Source organism: Macrotis lagotis, chromosome 4 (genome assembly GCF_037893015.1).
Source record: "Macrotis lagotis isolate mMagLag1 chromosome 4, bilby.v1.9.chrom.fasta, whole genome shotgun sequence".
NCBI classification, from domain to species: domain Eukaryota; kingdom Metazoa; phylum Chordata; class Mammalia; order Peramelemorphia; family Peramelidae; genus Macrotis; species Macrotis lagotis.
The window spans coordinates 175084732-175107247 of NC_133661.1; the positions used below are offsets into that span (position 1 = coordinate 175084732).

The window sequence follows — 22516 nt, forward strand, 5'->3', positions numbered from 1 at the left end:
TTTCTAGCTCTTCCTGCTGTATCTTACTAGACATATATAGAAAAGTTGAGGATTTATGAGGGTTTATTTTATAACCTGCAACTTTGCTAAAATTTCTAATTGTTTCCAGTAGGTTTTTGGATGATTTCTTGGGATTTTCTAGGTAGACCATCATGTCATCTGAAAAAAGTGAGAGTTTTGTCTCTTCCTTCCCAATTCTAATTCCTTCAATTTCTTTTTCTTCTCTAATTGCTGACGCTAACATTTCTAATACAATACTGAATAGTAGTGGTAATAATGGGCACTCTTGTTTCACCCCTGATCTTATTGGGAATGCCTCTAGCCTCTCCCCATTGAATATAATGCTTGTTGATGGTTTCAGATAGATACTGCTAATTATTTTAAGGAATAGTCCATTTATTCCTACACTCTCTAGTGTTTTTAATAGGAATGAATGTTGTATTTTGTCAAAAAGCTTTTTCAGCATCTATTGATATGATCATATGATTTCTGATTGGTTTGTTGCTGATATAATTGAGTATACTAATAGTTTTCATAATATTGAAACAACCCTGCATTCCTGGAATAAATGCTACTTGATCATAATGTATTATCCTAGTGTTAACTTGTTGTAATCATTTTGCTAAGATTTTATTTAAGATTTTTGCATCTATATTCATCAGGGAATTAGGTCTATAATTTTCTTTCTCTGTTTTAACTCTTCCTGGTTTAGGTAACAGTACCATATTGGTTTCATAGAAAGAGTTAGGCAGAGTTCCGTCTTTCCCAATTTTTTCAAAGAGTTTACATAGAATTGGAACCAATTGCTCCTTAAATGTTTGGTAGAATTCGCTTGTGAATCCATCAGGCCCTGGAGATTTTTTTCTTAGGGAGTTCAATGATGGCTTATTGAATTTCTTTTTTCTGAGATAGGGTTGTTTAGGTATTTAATCTTTTCTTCATTTAACCTGGGAAACTTATATTTTTGTAAATGTTCATCCATTTCACTTAGATTATTAAATTTATTAGCATAGAGTTGGGCAAAATACTTTCGAATTATTACTTTAATTTCCTCCTCATTGATGGTGAGTTCACCTTTTTCATTTATGATACTAGCAATTTGGTTTTCTTTCTTTTTTTTAATCAAATTGACGAGAGGTTTATCAATTTTATTGGTTTTTTTATAATACCAACTTTTGGTTTTATTAATTCAATAGTTTTTTGCTTTCAATTTTAATTGATTTAATTGATTTTGCCTTTAATTTTTTAGAATTTTTATTTTGGTATTTAATTGGGGATTTTTGATTTGTTCTTTCTCTAATTTTTTTAGTTGCATATTTAGTTCATTGATTTCCTCTTTCTCCAATTTATTCATGTAAGCATTTAGAGCTATAATATATCCCCTGAGAGTCACTTTGAATGAATCCCATAAGTTTTAGTATGTTGTTTCATTATTATCATTATCTAGGATAAAATGGTTAATTTTTTCTATAATTTGTTTTTTGATCCACTCCTTTTTTAAAATGAGGTTATTCAGTTTCCAATTTGTTCTGGGTCTACATCTCCTTGGCGCAATATTGCATATGACTTTTATTGCATTGTGATCTGAGAAAGATGTATTCACTATTTCTGCCTTTCTGCAGTTGATCATTAGGTTTTTATGTCCTAGTACATGGTCAATTTTTGTATAAGTTCCATGTACTGCAGAGAAAAAGGTATACTCCTTTCTATCCCCGTTCAGTTTCCTCCATAAGTCCAGCATATATAATTTTTCTAACAATCTATTTACCTCCTTAACTTCTTTCTTGTTTATTTTATGATTCGATTTATCTAGATATGATAGCAGGATGTTGAGGTCTCCCACTAATAGAGTTTTGCTGTCTATGTCTTCCTGTAGTTCTTTCAGCTTCTCCTCTAAGAATTTGGGTGCTGTCCCACTGGGTGCATATATATTCAATATTGAAATGACTTTATTGTCTGTGGTACCTTTTAGGAGTTTCCTTCCTTATCTCTTTTAACGCTATCTATTTTTGCTGCTGCTTTGTCTGAGATAAGGTTGCTACCCCTGCTTTTTTTACTTCAGCTGAAGCAAAATATATTGTTCCAACCTTTTACCTTTGCTCTATATGTATCTCTCTGCTTCAAATGAGTTTCTTATAAGCAGCATATTGTAGGATTCTGGTTTTTAATCCACTCTACTATTTGCTTACGTTTTAAGGGAGGATTTATCCCATTCACATTCAAAGTTATGATTACTAATTCTTTATTGCCCTCTGTGCTATCTTCCCTCTGTTTGTATTTTCCCCCTTTCCCCACCTTATCCATATTCCCAAATATTTTGTTTCTGAATACCACCCCCTTCAGTGTGTTTGCCCTCCTATATCACCCCTCCCCCTTCTTTCCTGTTTCCATTTTTCCCTTTTCCCTTCCCTTCCTTTTGTTATTTCCCCCTTTTCCCCCCACTCCCCTTCCCTTTCTCCGTCCCCCCTTGCCTTTTCCCCTTTTAATACCTGAAAGGTTAAATGTTTTATAAGTTAACTGAGTATGTGTAGGTTGACTTTAAGCCAAGTCTGATGAGAAGAAGATTCAGGTGTTTCTCATCTGCTCCCTTCTTCCCCTCTATTACCACAGGTTTTTTGTACCTCTTAGTGTAATGAGATTTGTCCCATTCAATCCCCTCCCTCCTCCCATCTCTTTCCTGTCCCCCTTTTTAAGGAAGTAGTATTTTTTAGATCATTCTATCTAAGTCCTAGAAAATTCTGAGTGTCTGCCCCTTCTAGTTCAGTATATTCTATTGAATAGAGTCAAAATTCCTGAGAGTTATTGTAGTCTTTCTCCCAAGTGGGGTTAAAGCCAGTTACATCTCTTTAGATAGCAATCTCATGGATAGGTCATGAATGTCCTTCATTTCTGGCTAGGTATATTCTCTCTGTTAGTTACAATTCTCAAGATTTATGAGAATCTTTTTCCCCATGCTGGGATATAGCCAGTTTCAACTTACTGGATAGCATTTTTTTCCTTTTACCACCCCCCCCCTTTTTTTTACCTTTTCATGTGTCTCTTGAACCTCCTGTTAGATGCCCAAATTTTCTGTTTAGCTCTGTTCTTTTCATCAGAAATTTTTGGAATTCTTCCATTTTGTTTAATGTCCATCTTTTTCCCTGGAAGAGAAGGCTCAACTTTGTGGGAAAAAATAGATTCTTGGCTGCATTCCAAGCTCCCTTGCTCTTTGAAATATCTCATTCCAGGCCCTTTGATCCCTTAATGTTGATGCAGCCAGGTCCTGCATGATCCTTACTATGGATCCTTGATATTTAAATTGTTTCTTTCTGGATGCTTGCAGGATTTTCTCTTTTATTTGATAGTTCTGGAATTTTGCCACTACATTCCTTGGTGTTTTCATTTTAGGATCTTTTTCTGGTGGGGATTGATATACTCTTTCAATAACTACTTTGCCCTCCTATTCCATGATATCAGGGTAGTTTTCCATCACTAGATCCTGTAATATTAAGTCCAGGCTTTTTTCTCTTCAATGTTTTCAGGGAAGTCCTATAATTTTCAGGTTGCCCCTTCTCGATCTATTCTTGAGGTCAGTGGTTTTGTTGATGAGGTAGTTTACATTTTCTTCTATTTTTTTCTATTTTTTGATTTTGTTTAACTGACTCTTGCTGTCTCATGGAGTCATTAGATTCTGTAGACTCCATTCTTTTTTGGGGGGAGGAGGTGTCTTCATTAACCTTTTGCAACTCCTTTTCCAATTGTCAATTCTACTTTTGAAAGAGCTTTCCATTTGACCAATTGAAGTTTTGAGAGAATTATTTTCTTTTTTGCATTTGCCCAATTGAGGATCTGAGAGATTTATTCTCATTTTGTAATTGTCCAATTGATGATCTGAGAGATTTATTCTCCTTTTGTATTTGTCCAATTGTACTTTCTGAGGTTTTGTTTTCTTGTTGCAAGGTATTAATTGTCCCCCCCCCAAAATTTTCCAGTTGATTTTTAAGCTCCTTCCTTGTTTCTTCAAGGAGGTCTTTCTGTGCTGAAGACCAGATTGTATTCTCCTCAGAGGTTCCAGGTCTTTCTGAGTTAGGGTCTTTCCCTTCCAAGAATTTTTCTATGGATCCACCTTTCTGCTGACCCTTCTTCATTTTGCTAAGACCTTGAGTTGGGGAGGGGCTGGTTCACAGGGCCTTGGGATCGCTAGACTTTACTCACTGAGTGCAATTTCTCTGGCTGGCCAGCAGGAGGTGTTCGTTGCTTTCTCTGGAGTGTCTGTGACCTTGATTGAAGCCTTCTCCCTTTGCTTGAAGGGAGGGGTTGGAGCTATTAAATTCTTTTTCCTTCAATCAATGGTGGGCTTTCCCCTGGCCTGAGGTCATTCCTCAGTGGGGCTGGTACTTCTGCTCACACACCTGGGCCTGAGGAAGAAGTAATTTGCATTTGTTTGCTCTGGGAAGAGGTCTGAGCTGTAATGGGACTCTGAGTTCCTCAGACCAGAGGAGCCCAGGGCTGGTGTCCTCAGCTCTCCTGCTCTGGAACTCCCCTCCCCAGCCCTGTCCGCAAGCTTCCCAGGGGCCAGCACCAACACCAGTGCCTCTGCTCCCTAGTTGACTCAAGCCCCTGCCATCTAGCCCCACTGCTGATCCAGCAGGTCTGGCTCTCGGGCCCTCAGAATCCCGGTTCCAATTGAGCTGCTAATCTCGCTGATTGGGGCTGATCCTCCCTCTGAGCCCAAACTCACCGACCCGAATTCGGCCAATGATGCTGCCAGAGACAAATCCTGAAGTAGATGTTCTTTCTCCTGGCTTTTCTTTCTGGGTTTTGTGGGTCGGATTTCTTTTAAGAGGCTTGTTTCATGTGATAGATGGGGAAAAGATCAGGAGACTGTAGAATGGTGCCTGTCTTCTCTCCACCATCTTGGCCTGAAGTCCCTACCCTCCATTTTCAAAAACCTGTATAAATGTAGGTTATTGGGTACAATTTGTCAAGATATACTATTGGCAAAACTAAAAGATCTCATATTTATAGGACTCATAAAAAAACAGTATGTCCAAACACCCTACCACCTCAGAACAGATTAAAATTAAAAATAGTACTTGGACCTGTGTTCTGTCTTTATGCTTTCATAGTAATAGTAACAATGGTACAAAGGGAGAAAAATAGACTATAAATTATGGCTTTGAGAATTTCTACACATACTGATGCAACTATTAACACTCTAACTGGAAGCTATTATTCTAACAATAAGTTGATATGCTATCAAAGGAATTGAGCCAAATCAATATTCACATTCTTTCTATAAATGAAACCAGAAGACACAGGAAAAAAAAGTAGCTAAGTGGAAGGATGACTCACAGATTCTCTTAGGAGATAAAAAAAACAGATTTGGTAAAATTCATAATAAAATTCATCCCAAAGGTTCACAACTTGTCATCATTACATGGGCAAATTGCTCATCTTATGTTTATGATGAGCATAAATAAAAAGACTACCATGAAAATAACTGTAGCTCATATAATGATATGTTGTGGAAGATGAAATTGTACATAAAATCTATAAAGAAGTATGAATATTGTCTAAAGAAACTCAAAATTATCTTTAATAAATTACAAATTTAACAACCATCTAGAGTCCAATCCTTTCACAAAGAGAATTCACACTGGTTGAAGACTTCATAAGAGAATCATCTCCTCTTCAAGTAGCCCAACTCATAGACAGTTATAATTGTGAGGAAATCTTTCCTAACCTCAAGCCAAAATTGACCTCCTATTAACTTTTGCTTCTGGTTCTTCAGTCTGAGCCCAAGTGGAATATGAGATCAGAAAAGATTTCATGAATGTGTTATTTAAGATGCCTCATAAAGGAAAAGAAATCAATTCTTTGAATTGAAGATGAGGAAGAAGTGAATTCCAGGAAAGAGGAAAGGCCAGTATAGAGATGTTGGAGACAAAAGATGGAAGTCATGAGTGAGCAATGAGGAGGTGTATTTGACTAGGCCTCAGTGTTGGTAGGGAGCTATAATATTCCTGCAAATTTTAATTTTGAATCTTTTTTCAGGAGGTGATCAGTGGATTCTTTCAATTTCTATTTTATTCTTTGTTCTAGAATCAGAACAATTTTCTTTGCTAATTTGTTGAAGATGAAGTCTAATCTTTTTTTTTAATCATAGTTCTCAGGTAGTCTAAAAATTTTTTAATTATTTCTCTTGGATCTATTTTTCTAGGTTAGTGGTTTTTCTTCTTATTCTTTTGTTTTTGCTTTATTGTTACTTGATGTATCAAAAGTCATTAGCTTTGAACATTACATTTGGAACCACCCAGCAGGAGCCTCCCGGCAGCTGTGCTGAATGCTCAGCTCACAGAAGGTAAGAGAGTGGAGGGAAACTGCCGAAGTCTGTCCTCTGTCCCTGGGAGAGGACTTGGGAGATTTAACCATATTTAACCATATTCAGACCCTAGTTGTAGTCTGCCCCCCCCCCCCAATAGAGCAGGGAGCCCCCCTCGAAGCTCCAGAGAAGAGGGGGTAGTCATTCAACAGACCAGGAGAGCAGTCAGAGACTCACATACTGAGGTCCTTGTGGGGGGTGCCCCCAACAAAACTCAAAAGCTCAGAAAGCACCCCAAAACCATGCACAGGATGGGGAAATGAGTAAAAAGAAAAAAAAAGGAACCTGACCATAGACAATTACTTTGGTTCCATAGAGGATCACAATACTCAATCTGAAGATGAGCAAGTTTAAGCTTCTGCAGCTAAAGACTCCAAGAAATATAGAAGTTGGGCTCAGGCTATGACAGAGTTCAAAAAATATTTTGAAAATCAAATAAGGAAGATAGAAGGAAAAATTGGGAAAAGAAATGAGAGAGTTGCAGGAAAAACATGAAAAAGTCAGCAGCTTAGTCAAGGAGATCCAAAAAATGCTGAAGAAAATAACATGTTAAAAACCAGCTTAAGTCAAATGGATAAAAACAGTTCAAAAAGTTATTGAAGAGAAGAATGCTTTAAAAAGTAGAATTGGCCAGATGGAAAAGGAGATAAGCAAGCTCTTTGAGGAAAATAAATCCTTCAGATGTAGAATAGAGCTAAAGGAAGCTGATGACTTTGTGAGAACTCAAATACAATAATTCAGCATCAAAAGAATGAAAAACTAGAAGAAAATGTGAAACATCTCATTGAAAAAACAATTGACCTGGAAAACATCTAAAAAGATAATTTAAAAATTATTGGGCTACCTGAAAGTCAAGAAAAGAGGAAAAGAGCCTTGACCTCATTTTTACAGAATTTCTACCAGAAAATTGCCCTGATATCCTAGAAGCAGAAGGTAAAATAGAAATTGAGAGAATCCACTGACCTCCCCCCCAGAAAGAAATCCAAAAAAATCAACACCCAGGAATATTATAGCCAAGTTCCAGACTCCCAAGTCAAAGAGAAAATATTACAAGCAGCCAGAAGGACACAATTCAAATATCATAGAACTGCAGTCAGGATTACTCAAGACTTAGCAGCATCTACATTAAGGGCTCCTAGGGCTTGGAATATAATATTCCAGAAGGCAAAAGAGCTTGGAATGTACCCTAGAATCAACTATCCAGCAAAACTGAACATCCTCTTCAAAGGGAAAAGATGAACTTTCACTGAAATGGGAATTTCAAATGTTCCTGTTGTATGATCAAAGATGAACAGAAAATTTGATCTTCAAGTACAGGACTCAGGTGAAGCATAGAGAGAATAGACAAGGATAAATTATGAGGGACTTAATTATAATAAACTATGTGTATTCCTGCATGGAAAGATGATAGTGTTAACATTCATATTAAACCTCATTTAATAGAGCAGGTAGAAGGACCTCTTATAGATGAGGCACAGGAGAGAGCTGAATTTGAAGATATAATATATGGTAAATATGGAATCAATGGATAAAAGGGAAATGTACTGGGAGTAAGAGGAGAAGTAGAATAAGCTAAGATATTTCATGTAAAAGTTATTTCATGTAGCTTTTGCAATGGTATGGAAGGGGGAAAGGCAGTGGGGGGGGAATGAGGGAGCCTTAATTCTCATTGGAAATGGCTGAGAGAGGACACAGCATACACACCTAATAGGGTATAGACATCTAGAAGAAAAAGGAGAGAGTGGGGAGGGGAGGGGGATGTGGGTGATAAGAGGAGAGGGTAGATCATAGGAGAGTATAGTTAGATATAGCATATTTTCTTTTTTTACTTTTTGCAAGGTGGTAGGATTGGGTGGCCTGTCTGGGAACATAGGTCTGGGTGGTTTCTGGGTCTCCAGGGTGGGATGTAGCCTTGGGGCCTCTTGGCCCCAGGGCTGGTACTCTGTCCACTCTGCCACTCAGCTTCTCCATGGCACATTTTTGAAGAGGGACAAAGTGAAAGGAGAGAAAAAATATAATAGATGATAGTGGGGAGGACTGGATGGAGGGAATTACAATTAGCAACAGTAGTTATGGAAAAATATGGAAGTAACTTCTATGATCACCTTATGATAAAGAATGTTATCCACCCAAGACAGAGATAATGGTATCAGAACAGACTGAAAAACATTTTTTCTTTTTCTTTTACTTTATTTCTCATGAGGTTTTATATTTGGGGGGTGGGGAGGGGGTATTATGTTTATTCTTAAACAAGAATATTTTATTAATGTGTAAATAAAGAAAATTAAAAAAACAAAAAAAGTCATTAGCTTCCATTTGCCCAGTTCTAATTTTTAAGAAATTAATTTCTTTCATAAGCTTTTGTACCTCAGGCTCCATGTGGTCAATTTCACTTTTTAAAAAGGAGTTCTTTTCTTTAGTGGATTTTTGTATTTCTTTTTACATTTGGTCAATTCTGCTTTCCAAGGTTTTCTTCTCCTCATTGGATTTTTGTGCCTCTTTTGCCATTTGACCAATTCTGTTTTTAACAATGTTATTTTCCTCAATTTGTTTGTGGCTCTTTTACCAAGCTATTGGCTTTTTTCATGATTTTTTTTTCTTGCACCACTCTCATTTCTCTTACTAATTTTCCTCTACCTCTCTTACTTGATTTTTAAAATCCTGTTTGAGATCTTCCATGACCTGAGACCAATTCATATTTTTCTTTGAGGGTTTGTATGTAGCCATTTCAACCCTTTTGTCTTCTTCTGAATTTGTGTTTTGAACTTCCCTATCACCATAGTAACTTTATAGTTTGGATCTTTTTCTACTGTTTTTTCCAGTCATGTTTGTCTGTTCTTTTTTCCAGCATAATTCTTGACTAAAACTTTATACTAAAGTGGACCTCTGCTTCTGAAAATGAGAGGTCACTGTCCCAAGCTTCAGGCTTTTTATGCAATTGTTTTCAGAGATAATTTTGTGAACTATAAATATTTGATTCTTTTAAGGTGGTTTGATATAAGGAAAGGTACATTACTACTTGCTGCCTTGTGAGTAACCAACCACATGCACTCTTCTCCACTGCGAACCTGTGACCAGAGACTCAGTTCCTCTGAGGACACAATTTCTGGTATGCTACTTTCCTTTGTTACCCTAGACTGAGACCCAGGCCTGGGAGTCAGATCCCAGTATAGAGCAGTGTACCAGAGTGTTGAGTTCAGTGTCAGCAAAGGAGCCCTTGTAATGTCCTTCTGACCAGTAACCATTTGTGGATTGAGAGGTACAGAAACTGCCACTGCCACCATTGATTCAGATTCCACCAGGCCTACTGCTGATTTTGTGGGGCACAACTTGAGTTTAACTAAACTCTACTCTAATCTCAGGGCCACAAACCTTTCTTTTTGACCTTCCAAATTTTCTTGAACTAGAAAATTGTTTCACCACATCCTTTTGTGGTTTCTTCTGCTACAGAATTTGTTTGGGGGCATTATTTAAAGTTTTTGGAGTGGTTTGGGGAAGCCCTCAGGCAAGTCCCTGCTTTCTGTATCCATCTTGGTGTATCACACCTTTTATTAACAAAGAAGATTGGAAATCCAGATTTTTTTCATTAGTTTTTAATATTTAACCTACTATAACATCCAAATATAAATGTAGACTGAAATTTAACTATAGTTATAACTAATGTGGTTTCAAGCAAGTGATTATTAACTTAGTTGGCAATCCAGGAACAAATAATTTTCATTTCTAGGATTGGATAATAATTTGATTAGCTCTTACACTGTGGCATAGTTAGTAATCTATTATTAATGTTATTTTATAGATGAAAGATATCTAAAACTCACTGTTAAATGACTTAGCTAAGATAAACCAGCTAGAAAATATTAGAATTAAAACCCTGTCACAAATCTGCCAGCTACAAATCTGCCTACACTGTACTGTCTCTGGATACATAGGCAAAATAAGTACTAGCATTTCAATTCACGTAGTTAACTTTAAAGCGCTACTTACTGTAATGTCTTAGATGCATGTAAAGATGAAACTACTTCTGGAACAATGTCTTCTTCCCCAAATATTGGAATTCTATCTTCCCATAAAGTTCTTAGGGGTTTTATGGTTATGTAAATTAGCTTCTTCTGACAGAGCCCCTTCCTTTGGTGTAGCTCATTTATTGGATTTTGTTTGGATCCAGTGACTCTCAGCAGTTGGGTTGGGAACTTAGTGGTAGCCAGATCAAAGTCACTGGAGCTAGTGAGTCTCATAAGATTCAATTCTTATTCCAATCATTAAGTTCAACTATTAGCTTTTTATTCACTTAAAAGTAGCTGAGATCGTCTTTGGTTTAATTAAAAACAGATCCAAAGTTTGCCAGTTTGAACTGGGAAATGGATTTATTTTAGGGCTTATTGTTAAAGTGATGAATATTAAGAATCCTCCCATGAAGGAAGTTTAAGTCTATAATTTATTTTCACAAATAATAGAATAAAGCACAATGCCCATTTCTTTGTTCAGTACAGAAACCTGACTTACAGTAAGTACTCTGACTGAAGGTTTTTGGTTAAAGGGTGGGGAGCGGACACTGCGTCACCATGGCTTTTGCTAATATTTTTCCTATTAGAGCACAATGGGTCTAAACAAAGAGAAAATGATATGGGTAAACCACAGCACCCTCCATTTAACATTTATTCTCAAAGTTTAAAAAAAAGACCTATTTTGAAAGTTTCCCTCATCACTATTTTATCCTTCCATCCATCCATCCATCCATACATACATACATACATACATACATACATACATAATCCCTAAGATAAAAAAAAAATATGATGGTATCCCTCAGGTGTCAATCCTCTTTATCCTTTGATTTTAATTTTTACAGGAAAATTCCTAGATTGTATTCTCCTATTGTAAGTGTATATAAGTGTATATTTCTCAACCATTTTTCCCTACCACCAGTTTTAGAAATCTGGGAAAATCTATCCCTGATATTATTATGAACTCATAAAAATCTCTGGAGTCCTAGGCAGTTTTCAAATTCCTTCTTGAATATAAAAGAAAGGCATAATTGTTTACAGAGCCCAGGGCACTTTCTGATTACCCTGATCCTTTGCAAGCAGCTGATGGGAAAATGGAGGTTATCATATCATCTTATAATTAGGCTCATTAAAAGCTTCACAGCTTTGGTGCCCCAACCCCCAACAAACTATTTGCTGTACTTTTTAAATTAAAAGAATGTTATTTCATAATTACCCATCAATTATTTCATCTACCCTCAGTTATTCCACTGAATTGTTTTGTTTTGTTTTCTGGTAAGGCAATCAGGATTGAATGACTTGCCCAAAGTCACCCAGCTAATAAGTGTCAAGTGTCTGAGTCTGAATTTGAACTTGGGGTCTTCTGACTCCAAGACTGATGCTCTATCCATTGTGCCACCTAGTTGTGCCTAAATTATTTTTCAGCTTAAGTTTTTTTTTAATTGCTTAAGTGGGGGCAACTAGGTGGAACAGTGAATAGAGCACCAGCCCTGGAGTCAGGAGGACCTGAGTTCAAATCCTGTCTCAGAAACATAATAATTACCTAGCTGTGTGACCTTGGACAAGTCACTTAACCCAGCTGCTTTGTAAACTAAAAAAAAATGCTAAGTGTTGTGATCATATCTCCTCTAATTTCTTTGTTGCTCTACTAACTGTAAAAATTGCCAACTCAGATCTCCATTCCAGTAAAGCAGAAGTCCTTGTTATCAATCCAAATATGTTCTAATTATCATCACCTCTATGCTTTTGCCTTGAGTGTCTTATCACTGCTCAGTCTATCTAAATATTACCCATTGTTCAAATTTTAGATCATCCTTCTTACCTTAACTATACTGGACCATGATGGATATGTGCCTCCTTACACCTTTGAGCATATATATGGTACTTTATGTTTATATCATGAGACATGTGGAATAATGCAATAGTAATAGAAGCATTCCAAGTAAATTTATATGCTACCATAAACCTAAGGAAAGGTTATGTGTTTCTATAGTAATTATCCAGCAAATGAGAATACTATCTGTACTGTTCACCAGGTGGCACTCTTCGGATCACTGGTCAAATTGTTGCATCCAATTCGCTCTGGAACATAGATATACAAGGGAACTCTGCAGTTCCATGTGGTTCCAAGGATCAGTGCTTGGAGGTTTTTAAATGCTTATGCTGACTGGACTCTGAATTTAGTACAGGATTAAAGCCCCCAAATGGGGTCATGAAGAGTCAAATATAACTAAAATGACTAAAGGACAACTATTAATAACTTTCAAGAATATTTTTAAAGTGAGAAACCTGTTGCTCCCATACTACATCTGAAATCCCTAAGTCATTGACTCCCACCTTCATAGGACATATTGACACAGTGAAACAAAACAATTCCAAGGGTTTTACTGTTCTTTCCTATAATTTTATGTAGTATTCTACAGTTGATGACTGATTCTATTAAAAGATTTCCATTTATTTATTTTTGATGGCTGGTACTTACACATCACTTTATCTAATTCATTACTAACTTTGAATCCAGGAAATAGAGCTATTATTAAATGATGATGGATCTTTGCTCACTTCAGGGTCTCCAAGTCCTAGTTCTCGCTCTTTATTGTTTTTAGTCTCATAAAATTCTTCTTGGCTTCAGTGTGACAAATTTCAATTTAGTTCCTACAGCCAATGCAAGGGTTCAAAATACCCTCCCTTTAACACAGATTTAATTCCTGTGAAGGTGGAAATTTTTTAGATATCACAAAAATAAAAGGCAAAATATTACATGAAGATCTCTACCCCATAACCTCCCCAAACTGCTTTGAAATAATCTCTCCATTATTCAACTATGTCTGAGGAATTTCTAAACTTCACTTGATCACTACAGACAACTGTCTCTGGTGCTCTGAATCCCTTCTCATTCCAGCCTTAGCTTCTGCTCCCAGGTCTGGGTTAACTTGGTTTCACTATTCTCAGCACACTAAACTCAGTTTTTAAGAGGATAGCCTTAGTCACTACAGATAGAAGCTTGGACAGTATCATTTCATGCCACCCTTTGGTCTCCAATCCCAAAGTCTAAAACCAGTTAGACTTAATTAACTTCCCAATCTCTATCTGTCATCTGGAAACCCAGAAATCTGGTTCACCATATCAACTTCCATTGGCCTACATTCTCAAAAGTGCTAGATCCCTTTTCATATTGAACATTTAAGATGAAATCTCAATCAAACAGAAACAATATTTTAAATCCATTGGTGTTCTTCATATTGTGAGTGGAAGTAAAAAACCCAGGTTAATAAAATAACATACAACTGTGTTTTCAAAAAGCTCTGGACAAATGGGAACCAGATTCTTTATTTAAGTCTTCAGTACTTTAGTTCCTATGCTTTTGGTTGTTGTTATTATTGTTTTGTGATGGACCTGGGACCTAATAGTGTAAAGGAACAGTCTTACTGCCTAAAATGTTGTTAATTGGTTCCAAGAAAATAGGACATTAAACAAAACAAAAGTACATGGGATCATTGCTTTCATAGGAACAGTGTTAGAGAGGGGAAGAGAATAGAGTAAAGGAGAAAAGAAATTTTGAAGAGAGAAAGTCACTCTCTTCTGGCTTTACTTATAATTTATTAATAGCATTGATGAGGAGTATGGCTAGTAAAAACAGAGTTATTTCCTCTGTTCATCTATATTGTTACTCAGGCAGAGTGACTGGGATCCTAGCTAAAAAATGAATGTGAGGAATAGATAAGCTCACTTTCTTGGTAGGGTGAAGTAAAACTCTAGTTTTTAAATTTGTTTCTAACTAGGAGCTAGAAACCTGGGTTTGAATCCAACCATTGTTATTTGCCATAAATGCAACAGTAAACAAATCACTTCCCTTTTCTGTTCCTTACCTTTCTCATCTACAAAAGGAGTGGTTGATATTTAAGGTCCCCCAAACCCTAAAATCCTAAATAGAAAATGAAGAAAATAACAAAAGCTAACCTAGGAAAGAATTCAAGGAACCTAGGCATTGAGGAAGAGAGACAAGAAGGAAGAGAAGAATATGCAATGCTGTTACTCTTTCTGGACTTTTGGATTGGATCTTGAAGTTAATATTGGTATTAAAATCAAGTTTTTCCTTAAATGTACTATATCCAGCATGCCCCCAAGAGACTGCCGTGGTGGTCAGTGAAATCAATCAATAAGCATTTGCTACCCAGCCAGTATGTGACTATGTAAAGCACTGAAGATACAAAATTAAGCAAGGAGGATACAAAGAGGAACTGTTTACGGTCTGATGGGGAGAGACGATCTACAAATACCTGCACATAAACAAGACATGTAAAGGATCAATTATAAATAATTGACAAAAGGAAGGCACTCAAATTAAGAGGAATTGGGATTTTAGCTAAAATTTGAAGGACACCAGAGAAGCCAGGAAGTGATGAGGAGGTAGGGCATCCCAAACACACGAAATAGCGGAAGAAGAGGCTGGAAAGGTTCTGGAGGTAGGAGGTGAAGAAGGACTTTGAACATCCCAAAGATGATTTTTTTTAATTTGATCCCTGGAGATTAAAGAGATACACCAAGAGGGAGGGGGAGATTGTAACATGGTTGGACCTGTACTTTAGAAAAAAATTACTTTGGCAACTGAATAAAGGATGGTCTTGAGTGGGAAGAGACTTGAGTCAGGCAGACCCACCAACAGGCTATTGGCATAGTATAGGCAAGAGAAAATGAAGAGATGAAGGGGGAAAGGAAGAGAAAATAGGAATCATATGCTTCTAATAAATTTCAGCTTTAATTGCTGCTGTTACTATTTTTTCTCCCTCCAAAGGCTGACCTCCTTTTACTCATTCCTGAGTGGTTTTAAGTAGTTAACACTTGTACTTCCAGTCTTATGTTTTCTCACTTAACTTTGATTATAACCACAAGGGGTTCCAAAAGTCTTAGTGCAGTTTTAAGCTATTAAAACTTAAAACTGCACTAAGACTTGAAGGATATCCTGCTTGCTACAACAACAAAAATGTCTTGGCTCCAATTTATGTCTAACATATTTTGAATGTATATATTTCAACATATATTTGGATGTGGTGCATAGAGTGCTAGGCTTGGAGTCAGAAAGACTCATCTGTATGAGTTTAAATCTGGCATCAGACACTGTGTGACCCTGGGCAAGTCACTTGACCTCAGTTCTCATCTTTAAAATAAGCTGAAGTAGGATATGCTAAACTGTTCTAGTATCTCTGCCAAGAAAACCCCAAATGAGATCATGGAGAGACAGACAGACATGTAAAATGACTGAACATCAAAATTTTCAACAAAATTTCTTTCCTTGTAATACTATGCTTTTTCATTTAAAATATTCTGAGAACTAAATAGGTTTCATCAGACTGCCAAGGGAGTCCATGACACAAAAATGGTTAGGAATCCATTCACTAAAATATTTGTCAGCTTCACCTTTGCTCCCTTAATTTCCTATCATATAATAAGCTTTTTTTTCCATTCTGTTACTTTCTTCTCACAAAAAGTAAGTTCCTGGGGCCAAGATCCATGTGTTGGTTTTTTTTAAACTTTGTATCCCCATTGAGTAACTCAATACCATATACATAGAAAGCACTTAATAAGTTATTTTAAAAATTGATTATTTTGATTGATTACCATAACTTATTAGTTATTACCATACCATAAATCAAAGACCATAAATCCAAAGCACCATGGTAAAACTGAAAAAGGATGCTGTGAGCTCATGCTTTTCAGGTTGGGCATAAATATATGACTCCTATTATGGGAAGATCATCTGTGCGAGGATCTAAGGGTTATGCCATGTGCCCTGCCAATAGCTTGCCAGAAGCAAAAGAAAATAAAATCAATGTGTGGAAGCTAGGTATGCTGTAGCTGTAACTTTCTGAGGTTTTTTTCAATATCCATTTCCATAAAACAGGAAAAATAGATTGCCCAGGGGGGAAGGGTGTGAATTAATTGTCTTTTTGTGAGTAGGAAATCTTGAACTTTTAAAAAACATTATTTGTATTTGCATTTATATTTTAGATATGGAATTTGATTTGGACAAATTAATACAAGACACCCAAAATGCACTTCTATCACCTGTTCAAGAGACAAATCTAATGGCAAGACAGGTTTGTGATACATTTGTTGTAAATTCAGTTCCACTAGTTAATTTTGTCAAACAGCAAATTTTTTTCAGTTTAACATGAACTGATATATGTAATTTACTTGATCAAAAGAGGTTCTTTCCTACTTATATAACAGCCAATGTGTATTTGATACTTTTAAGGTCTGCAAAATACTTTACATATAACTTCTCATTTGATCCTGAAAACAAAACTATAAGATAGGAAAGATGACTAATCCCCATTTGCAGATGAGGAAATTGAAGTTCAGAGAGGATAAGGGACTTGCTGAGAGTTCTATAATTAGGAAGAATCTGAAGCAAGATTTGAACTAAGATTTTCCTAGCTCCAAGTTCAGCACTTAATTCACTAAGCCATGTTGTCCCTTTTCTTGTAACTAGATTTTGAAAAGTCAATACTCCCTCACTAAAGCCATATACTTTCTAGTTCTTTCATTTATAATTATTCTTTTTAATTTAAAGTTCCATTTATGCTTCTGTTTATTCCATTATAATTATTTCTAGATGTACCTCCAACTCATCTACATAATGAACCTTCCTTTGTAATCATAATAAAAGTTAGGCAAAATTAACCTGCATAGTGAACCTTGTCTGACAGTATGCTCTAGGGTGAAAAGGCAAATATATCTTCTTACCACATCTCTAGGGCTGAATTTGATTATCATAACACAGCATTTAACTTCATTTTGATTTGATTTGCATTTACATTACTATGGGAGTTATCTGTATTCTTTTTCTAGTTTAGTTTGTTTCACTGTGCATCAGTTCATTTGAGCTTCTAAGTTTCTTCTGAATTCCTCATATTTTCTATATCTAGAGCAGAGTAATTATATTCTATTATATTCATATATCACAATTAGATAAATCATTTCCCATTCAGTGAGAACCTATTTTGTCTCCAGGTTTTTGCTCTCAAAAAAAAAAGTTAGCTAAAAAGCATTTATTAAATACCTACTATATTCTAGGCTCTACATCTAGAGGTTACAAAAAGAGGCAAAAGATAATTACTGAATTCAGGGAGCTCACAATCTAGTGGGAGAAATCACACAAAATAAACATGTACAATTGACCAAAATACTGAAAAAACAGTAAATTATGAAAGGAGGGAAAGTATCAGAATTATGATGGGATGAGAAATACTTTCTTTAGAAGATTAGGGTTTAGTTGTATTTTGAAGGAAGTCAAAGAAACAAGAAAGGAAACCATTCCAAACATAGAGAACAGACAGAGAGAATACCCAGAGCAGAGAGATGGAGAGAGATGTTCATGTCACAGCAAGGAGGTTAGTACAACTGAATCAAAGCATTTGTGTCACTCATGTGGCAAAGAGTGAAAAATAAGAAGTCTAGAAAGGAAAAAGAGGTTAGGTTATGAAAGTTTGTATACCAAACAGAATTTTGTATTTGATCTTGGAAGCAATATTATTTTGATATGTATATAAGACCATTCTATCTTTGGCCAATAATGAGATTTCTATTCCATTGATCTCTGGAACAGAGGGAATAAATAATGTAATGACTTTCCTCATGTGATTCTAAATTCTTTTCCAAGTACATTAATCATATTTTTAAGACTTGTGTGATGAATTTACCTTTTTTTTGGCAGTGAGGTGATAATGATGGTCTCCATGTTGATCCAAGAAATTTACTTCCTGACTAACATTCTAATCAATTTTATTGCAGCAGAGATGTTAAGATTGTAAGCCATCAGCCTTCCTTATCCATGTTACATTTGTTGAATGTTACGTTTCCTTATCAATCACCATATTAAAATAGACAGGAGAGGATGTTCAGACTATTTAGTTCTGTTTTGAACCATTCCTAGATATAACTATAGCTTCCCAGAAGTCAACAAAATTGCCACATTGAATTTCTTTATCCATGTTTTGAGAATATTAATGACTTAAGGATTTATCTTAAATTCATAGATATTTATTTGATCTATTATTTTCTTTATCTCCCCTTTATGTTTATGAAAACAAGTTTATGGTTTTTTAAGATTGCCTAGCATGACCAAGTTGGATTTATACCAGATTTGTAAGTGTGTCTTAATATTTAGAAAGCAATTAATATAATCACATTAACAAGATCTTTCAAAACCACATGATTATATCAATAAATTCAGTAAAAGTCTTTTACTCTGTGCAGGATTCACTTACACTAAATTTTTAAAAACCCTACAATTTATAGGAAGAGGAAGACCTTATCTTTTTTTTTGCTTTTGCAAGGCAAACAGGGTTAAGTGGCTTGCCCAAGGCCACACAGCTAGGTAATTATTAAGTGTCTGAGACCAGATTTGAACCCAGGTACTCCTGACGCCAAGGCCAGTGCTTTATCCACTGCACCACCTAGCCGCCCCAAGACCTTGTCTTAATATGATAAAAAAGCAATTATAACTAAAATTGATCATTATATTCAATGAAGAAATACTAGTTTCCTCATAAACACAGGAAAAAAGAAAGAATGTCCCTTCTCCACTTTTATTTCACATATCCTGGATATGATATTTGAGTAATAACAATAACTCACACAAAAGGCACAAAAATAAGCAAAAAGGAAATAAAATCCCTATTCACTGATGGCATGATAGTTTAAGTAGGAAATACAAATGAAAATGCAAAGAAATCAATTGATACATTTAATAATCTCAGTAATAATCTCAGTAACTAGATATAAAAACCTACAAAAGTTAATATTCAGCTAACTAAGGTTTTACCCTATATTGGACCAATTGGCAAAGACTATAAAAATTGAAATAATTAGTTGTAAGGGATTGTAGAAATATAGCATGCTAATACATTATTGGTTCAACCATTCTGGAAAGCCATTTAGAACCATGCAATAAAATGTTTAAAATCCCCATATCCTTTGACCCAGAGAATCCACTACTGGGCTTATTCCCAGAGGAAGTCAATGATAAAAAGAAAGGTCCAGTACTCGTCTTTATAGTCACAAATTTTATAGAAGTAGAGAACTGAAAACAAAGCAGATATCCTTAGATTGTGGAAATGTCTAAGCAAACCTATGGTACACAAATGTCACTTAATGGCTATTTGCCTTTTTCCTCATCTTTAAAATGACAAATTTGACCTCTATGATTCCTTCTAGCTCTAAATCTATGATTCTATATTTCTAGTGAAAGAAAAGTATAAGAAATGATGAATATGGACAACATTGCTTAAAAAATATAATATGGTATAAAGACTTGGAGTTAGGAAGATCTGGGTTCAAATCCCATTTTTAACATTTGGTAACTTTGTGATCTTAGGCAAATTATTTAATTACTGTGTTCCCTAAAAAAAGTCTATTTACCAAGACAATTGATGTTGGGGGAGGAAGTTCTTTATACTGAACTTCCAAAGGATCCCTTTAGTGTAATGGTCAAGATTGCCTATATTGTTCCTGAATGAAGGGATAGGTCTGAGTAAAATGGTCATTCACAGTTAGTAAGTTTTAATACTCCCATGAATTCAATTATTTCTATGCAGATGTGAATCCAAGTCTATTCAGCTCTATATCTACATATACTGCTCTTTCTTCCCTATATAGATGATATAGTTATAGATATAGAGATAATGTGTGTGTGTTTGTGTGTGTGTGTGTACACACACACACACACAAACACACACACACACCATTTCTTATCTAATCTCTAGACCTACTACACCAATTGTTTATTAAAAATTTCAAATTACATGTCCTTTACATTTAACATGTCAAAAAAAAGAATGAATTATCTTTCCTTCATAACCTTTCCTTCTTCTGAACTTTTCTGTTACTGTGGAGTGCATTACCATCCTCCCCATCACCCAGGTTTAGAGCTTCAATGTCATCTCCAACTTCTCATGCTTACTTATCCCCCATATCCAGTCAGTTGACAAATCTTGTCATTTCTACTTTCAGAATATCTCTCCTGTCTATGAACTTCTCCCTAATTGCAAAGTTACTACCCTAATTCAAACTCTCATCACCTCTCACCTAATAATATTACAAAGCCTTCCAATTTTTTTCCCTACCTTAAGCCACACATAAATCTGACAAGCCCCATATGTCAATCCATCCTCTACTGATCTAATAAATGATTCTCCTAATGAGTAGAGATGCCCATGTCACTTCTTTTACTCGAGTTCTAATGACCCTCTATCATAGCCAGGTTCAAATAGTGACTTCTTTTTTTTGGGAGGAGGCTCTTAAAATTCTTCAAAACCTAACCCTGGGGGCAGCTAGGTGGCATAGTGGATAAAGCACCAGCCCTGGAGTCAGGAGTACCTGAGTTCAAATCTGACCTCAGACACTTAATAATTACCTAGTTGTGTGGCCTTGGGCAAGCCACTTAACCCCATTTGCCTTGCAAAAACCTAAAAAAAAAAAAAAAAAACCCTAACCCTTCCTAGCTTTTCAGTCTTCCTGCATTCTACTCTCCACTACTAACCAATTTTCTCTTTCTTTCACATACCAAACACATCTATGTGTCTTTCCAGTGGCTACCCATCTTTTGAAAATTCTCCCTTCTCTCCTACACCTCCTAAAATCCCTAGTTTCCTTCAAAATTCAATTAAAATTACTCCTTCTCCTAGAGACCTTCCTCATTCCTACTAGTTCCCTCCTTTGAAATGTTCTACTCTACTTAATCTTGCATCTATTTATTTAGATGTATTCTAAACAATTAATCTGTCAGTTCCTTGAGAGCTAAGACTGTTTTTAATTTTCTTTACATCCCCAGCATTTAGCAAAGGACATGACCCATAGTAAGCAGTTAATAAATGCTCACTAATTATATAAAAGAACATTGGATTTGGAATGAGAGAACCGAAGTTAAAATCCCAGCTCCACCATTTACTTTGAGAGGGAAGGAAGAAATAAGCATCTATTGGTTGGTTACTATTGACCAGGACTTTGCTAAGTACTTTATAAATGTTATATCATTTGATCCTCTCAGCTGCCCTTTGTGACAAATATTATTATTATCCCCATTTTACAGTTGATGAAACTGAGATAGAAGTTTCTAGTAAATGTCTAGTAAATTTCTGAGGTTATATTTGAACTAGCATTAGGAATGCTACTTCCCTGCTAGACCCTGAATTCTGTCCTAGCTACTATGAGCAAGTCACTTTATCTACTGAGTCCTCAGTTACTTCATGTATAAAATAAGAGGGCTGACAATTATGACTCCTAAGATCTCTTCTAGCCCTTAATCTATAATTTTTATACAGAAATTTCCTATGATAAATTCTGGATGAAAAAAAAAAAGAAATATGGCCTTTTGGAGTCATCCTTTCAAATAAGATCCAGTCTTATCAGCCCAGAGTTTTTTCCAGGGAAAGAGGCCATAGGTTATACATTATTTACTTATAAAAGGAGAAAATAATATCTATAGAATATTATAGGTTCCTAATTTGGGGAGGGGTTGCAAGGCAAATGGGGTTAATTGACTTACCCAAGGTCACACAGCTAAATACTTATTAAATGTCTGAGGTCAAATTTGAACTCAGGTCCTCCTACTCCAGGGCTGATGCTTTATCCACTGAGCCACCTAGCTGCCCTTATTTCCTTTCCTAATTATTAATGGACAGCTTCTCTGACTTCAGAATTTCTAAACATTTTTAGAATAATTAATTTTTTTATTCTCATACATATTTGCCATCTTACATTTTTGTAAACTGATACTTCCAAGTCTCCAAAGAAGTAATAAATGATGTGTTTTTATGTATATGGACACATAAATGTCATCCAAAAGGAGACTTAGAAATAACAGGAGACTGTTCAGTATAAATGTCTAAGCTTTTTCATGCTTTTCCAAACAAACTACTTTAAAAAATTTCATTTTATTTGATTACCAAATTTTTTTCTGATGCTTAATCATATAATAATTGTTTTGATTCTTATTCATGTAGCTTTCTTTATAACAAGGGTATCTAATTCATTCCATTAGTATTCCATAAGTAGAGGAGCTTTGTGTGAGCTTTTTATAGATTCTTGCTCATTCATCCTTTTGTCCCTGCCTCATATCAACCAACAAACCAAACAATCAACC

At 35.6% G+C, this 22516-nt stretch overlaps 1 protein-coding gene across 1 annotated transcript in view; it reads left to right on the top strand.

The window, feature by feature from the left end:
• Window positions 1-22516, top strand: part of FAM227B (family with sequence similarity 227 member B) — a 340736-nt gene that overhangs the window by 253849 nt on the left and 64371 nt on the right. The window contains exon 11 of the mRNA XM_074236228.1: window positions 16381-16469. Coding sequence (XP_074092329.1) covers window positions 16381-16469 — 89 coding nt within the window. The remainder of the gene's footprint in view (window positions 1-16380; window positions 16470-22516) is intronic.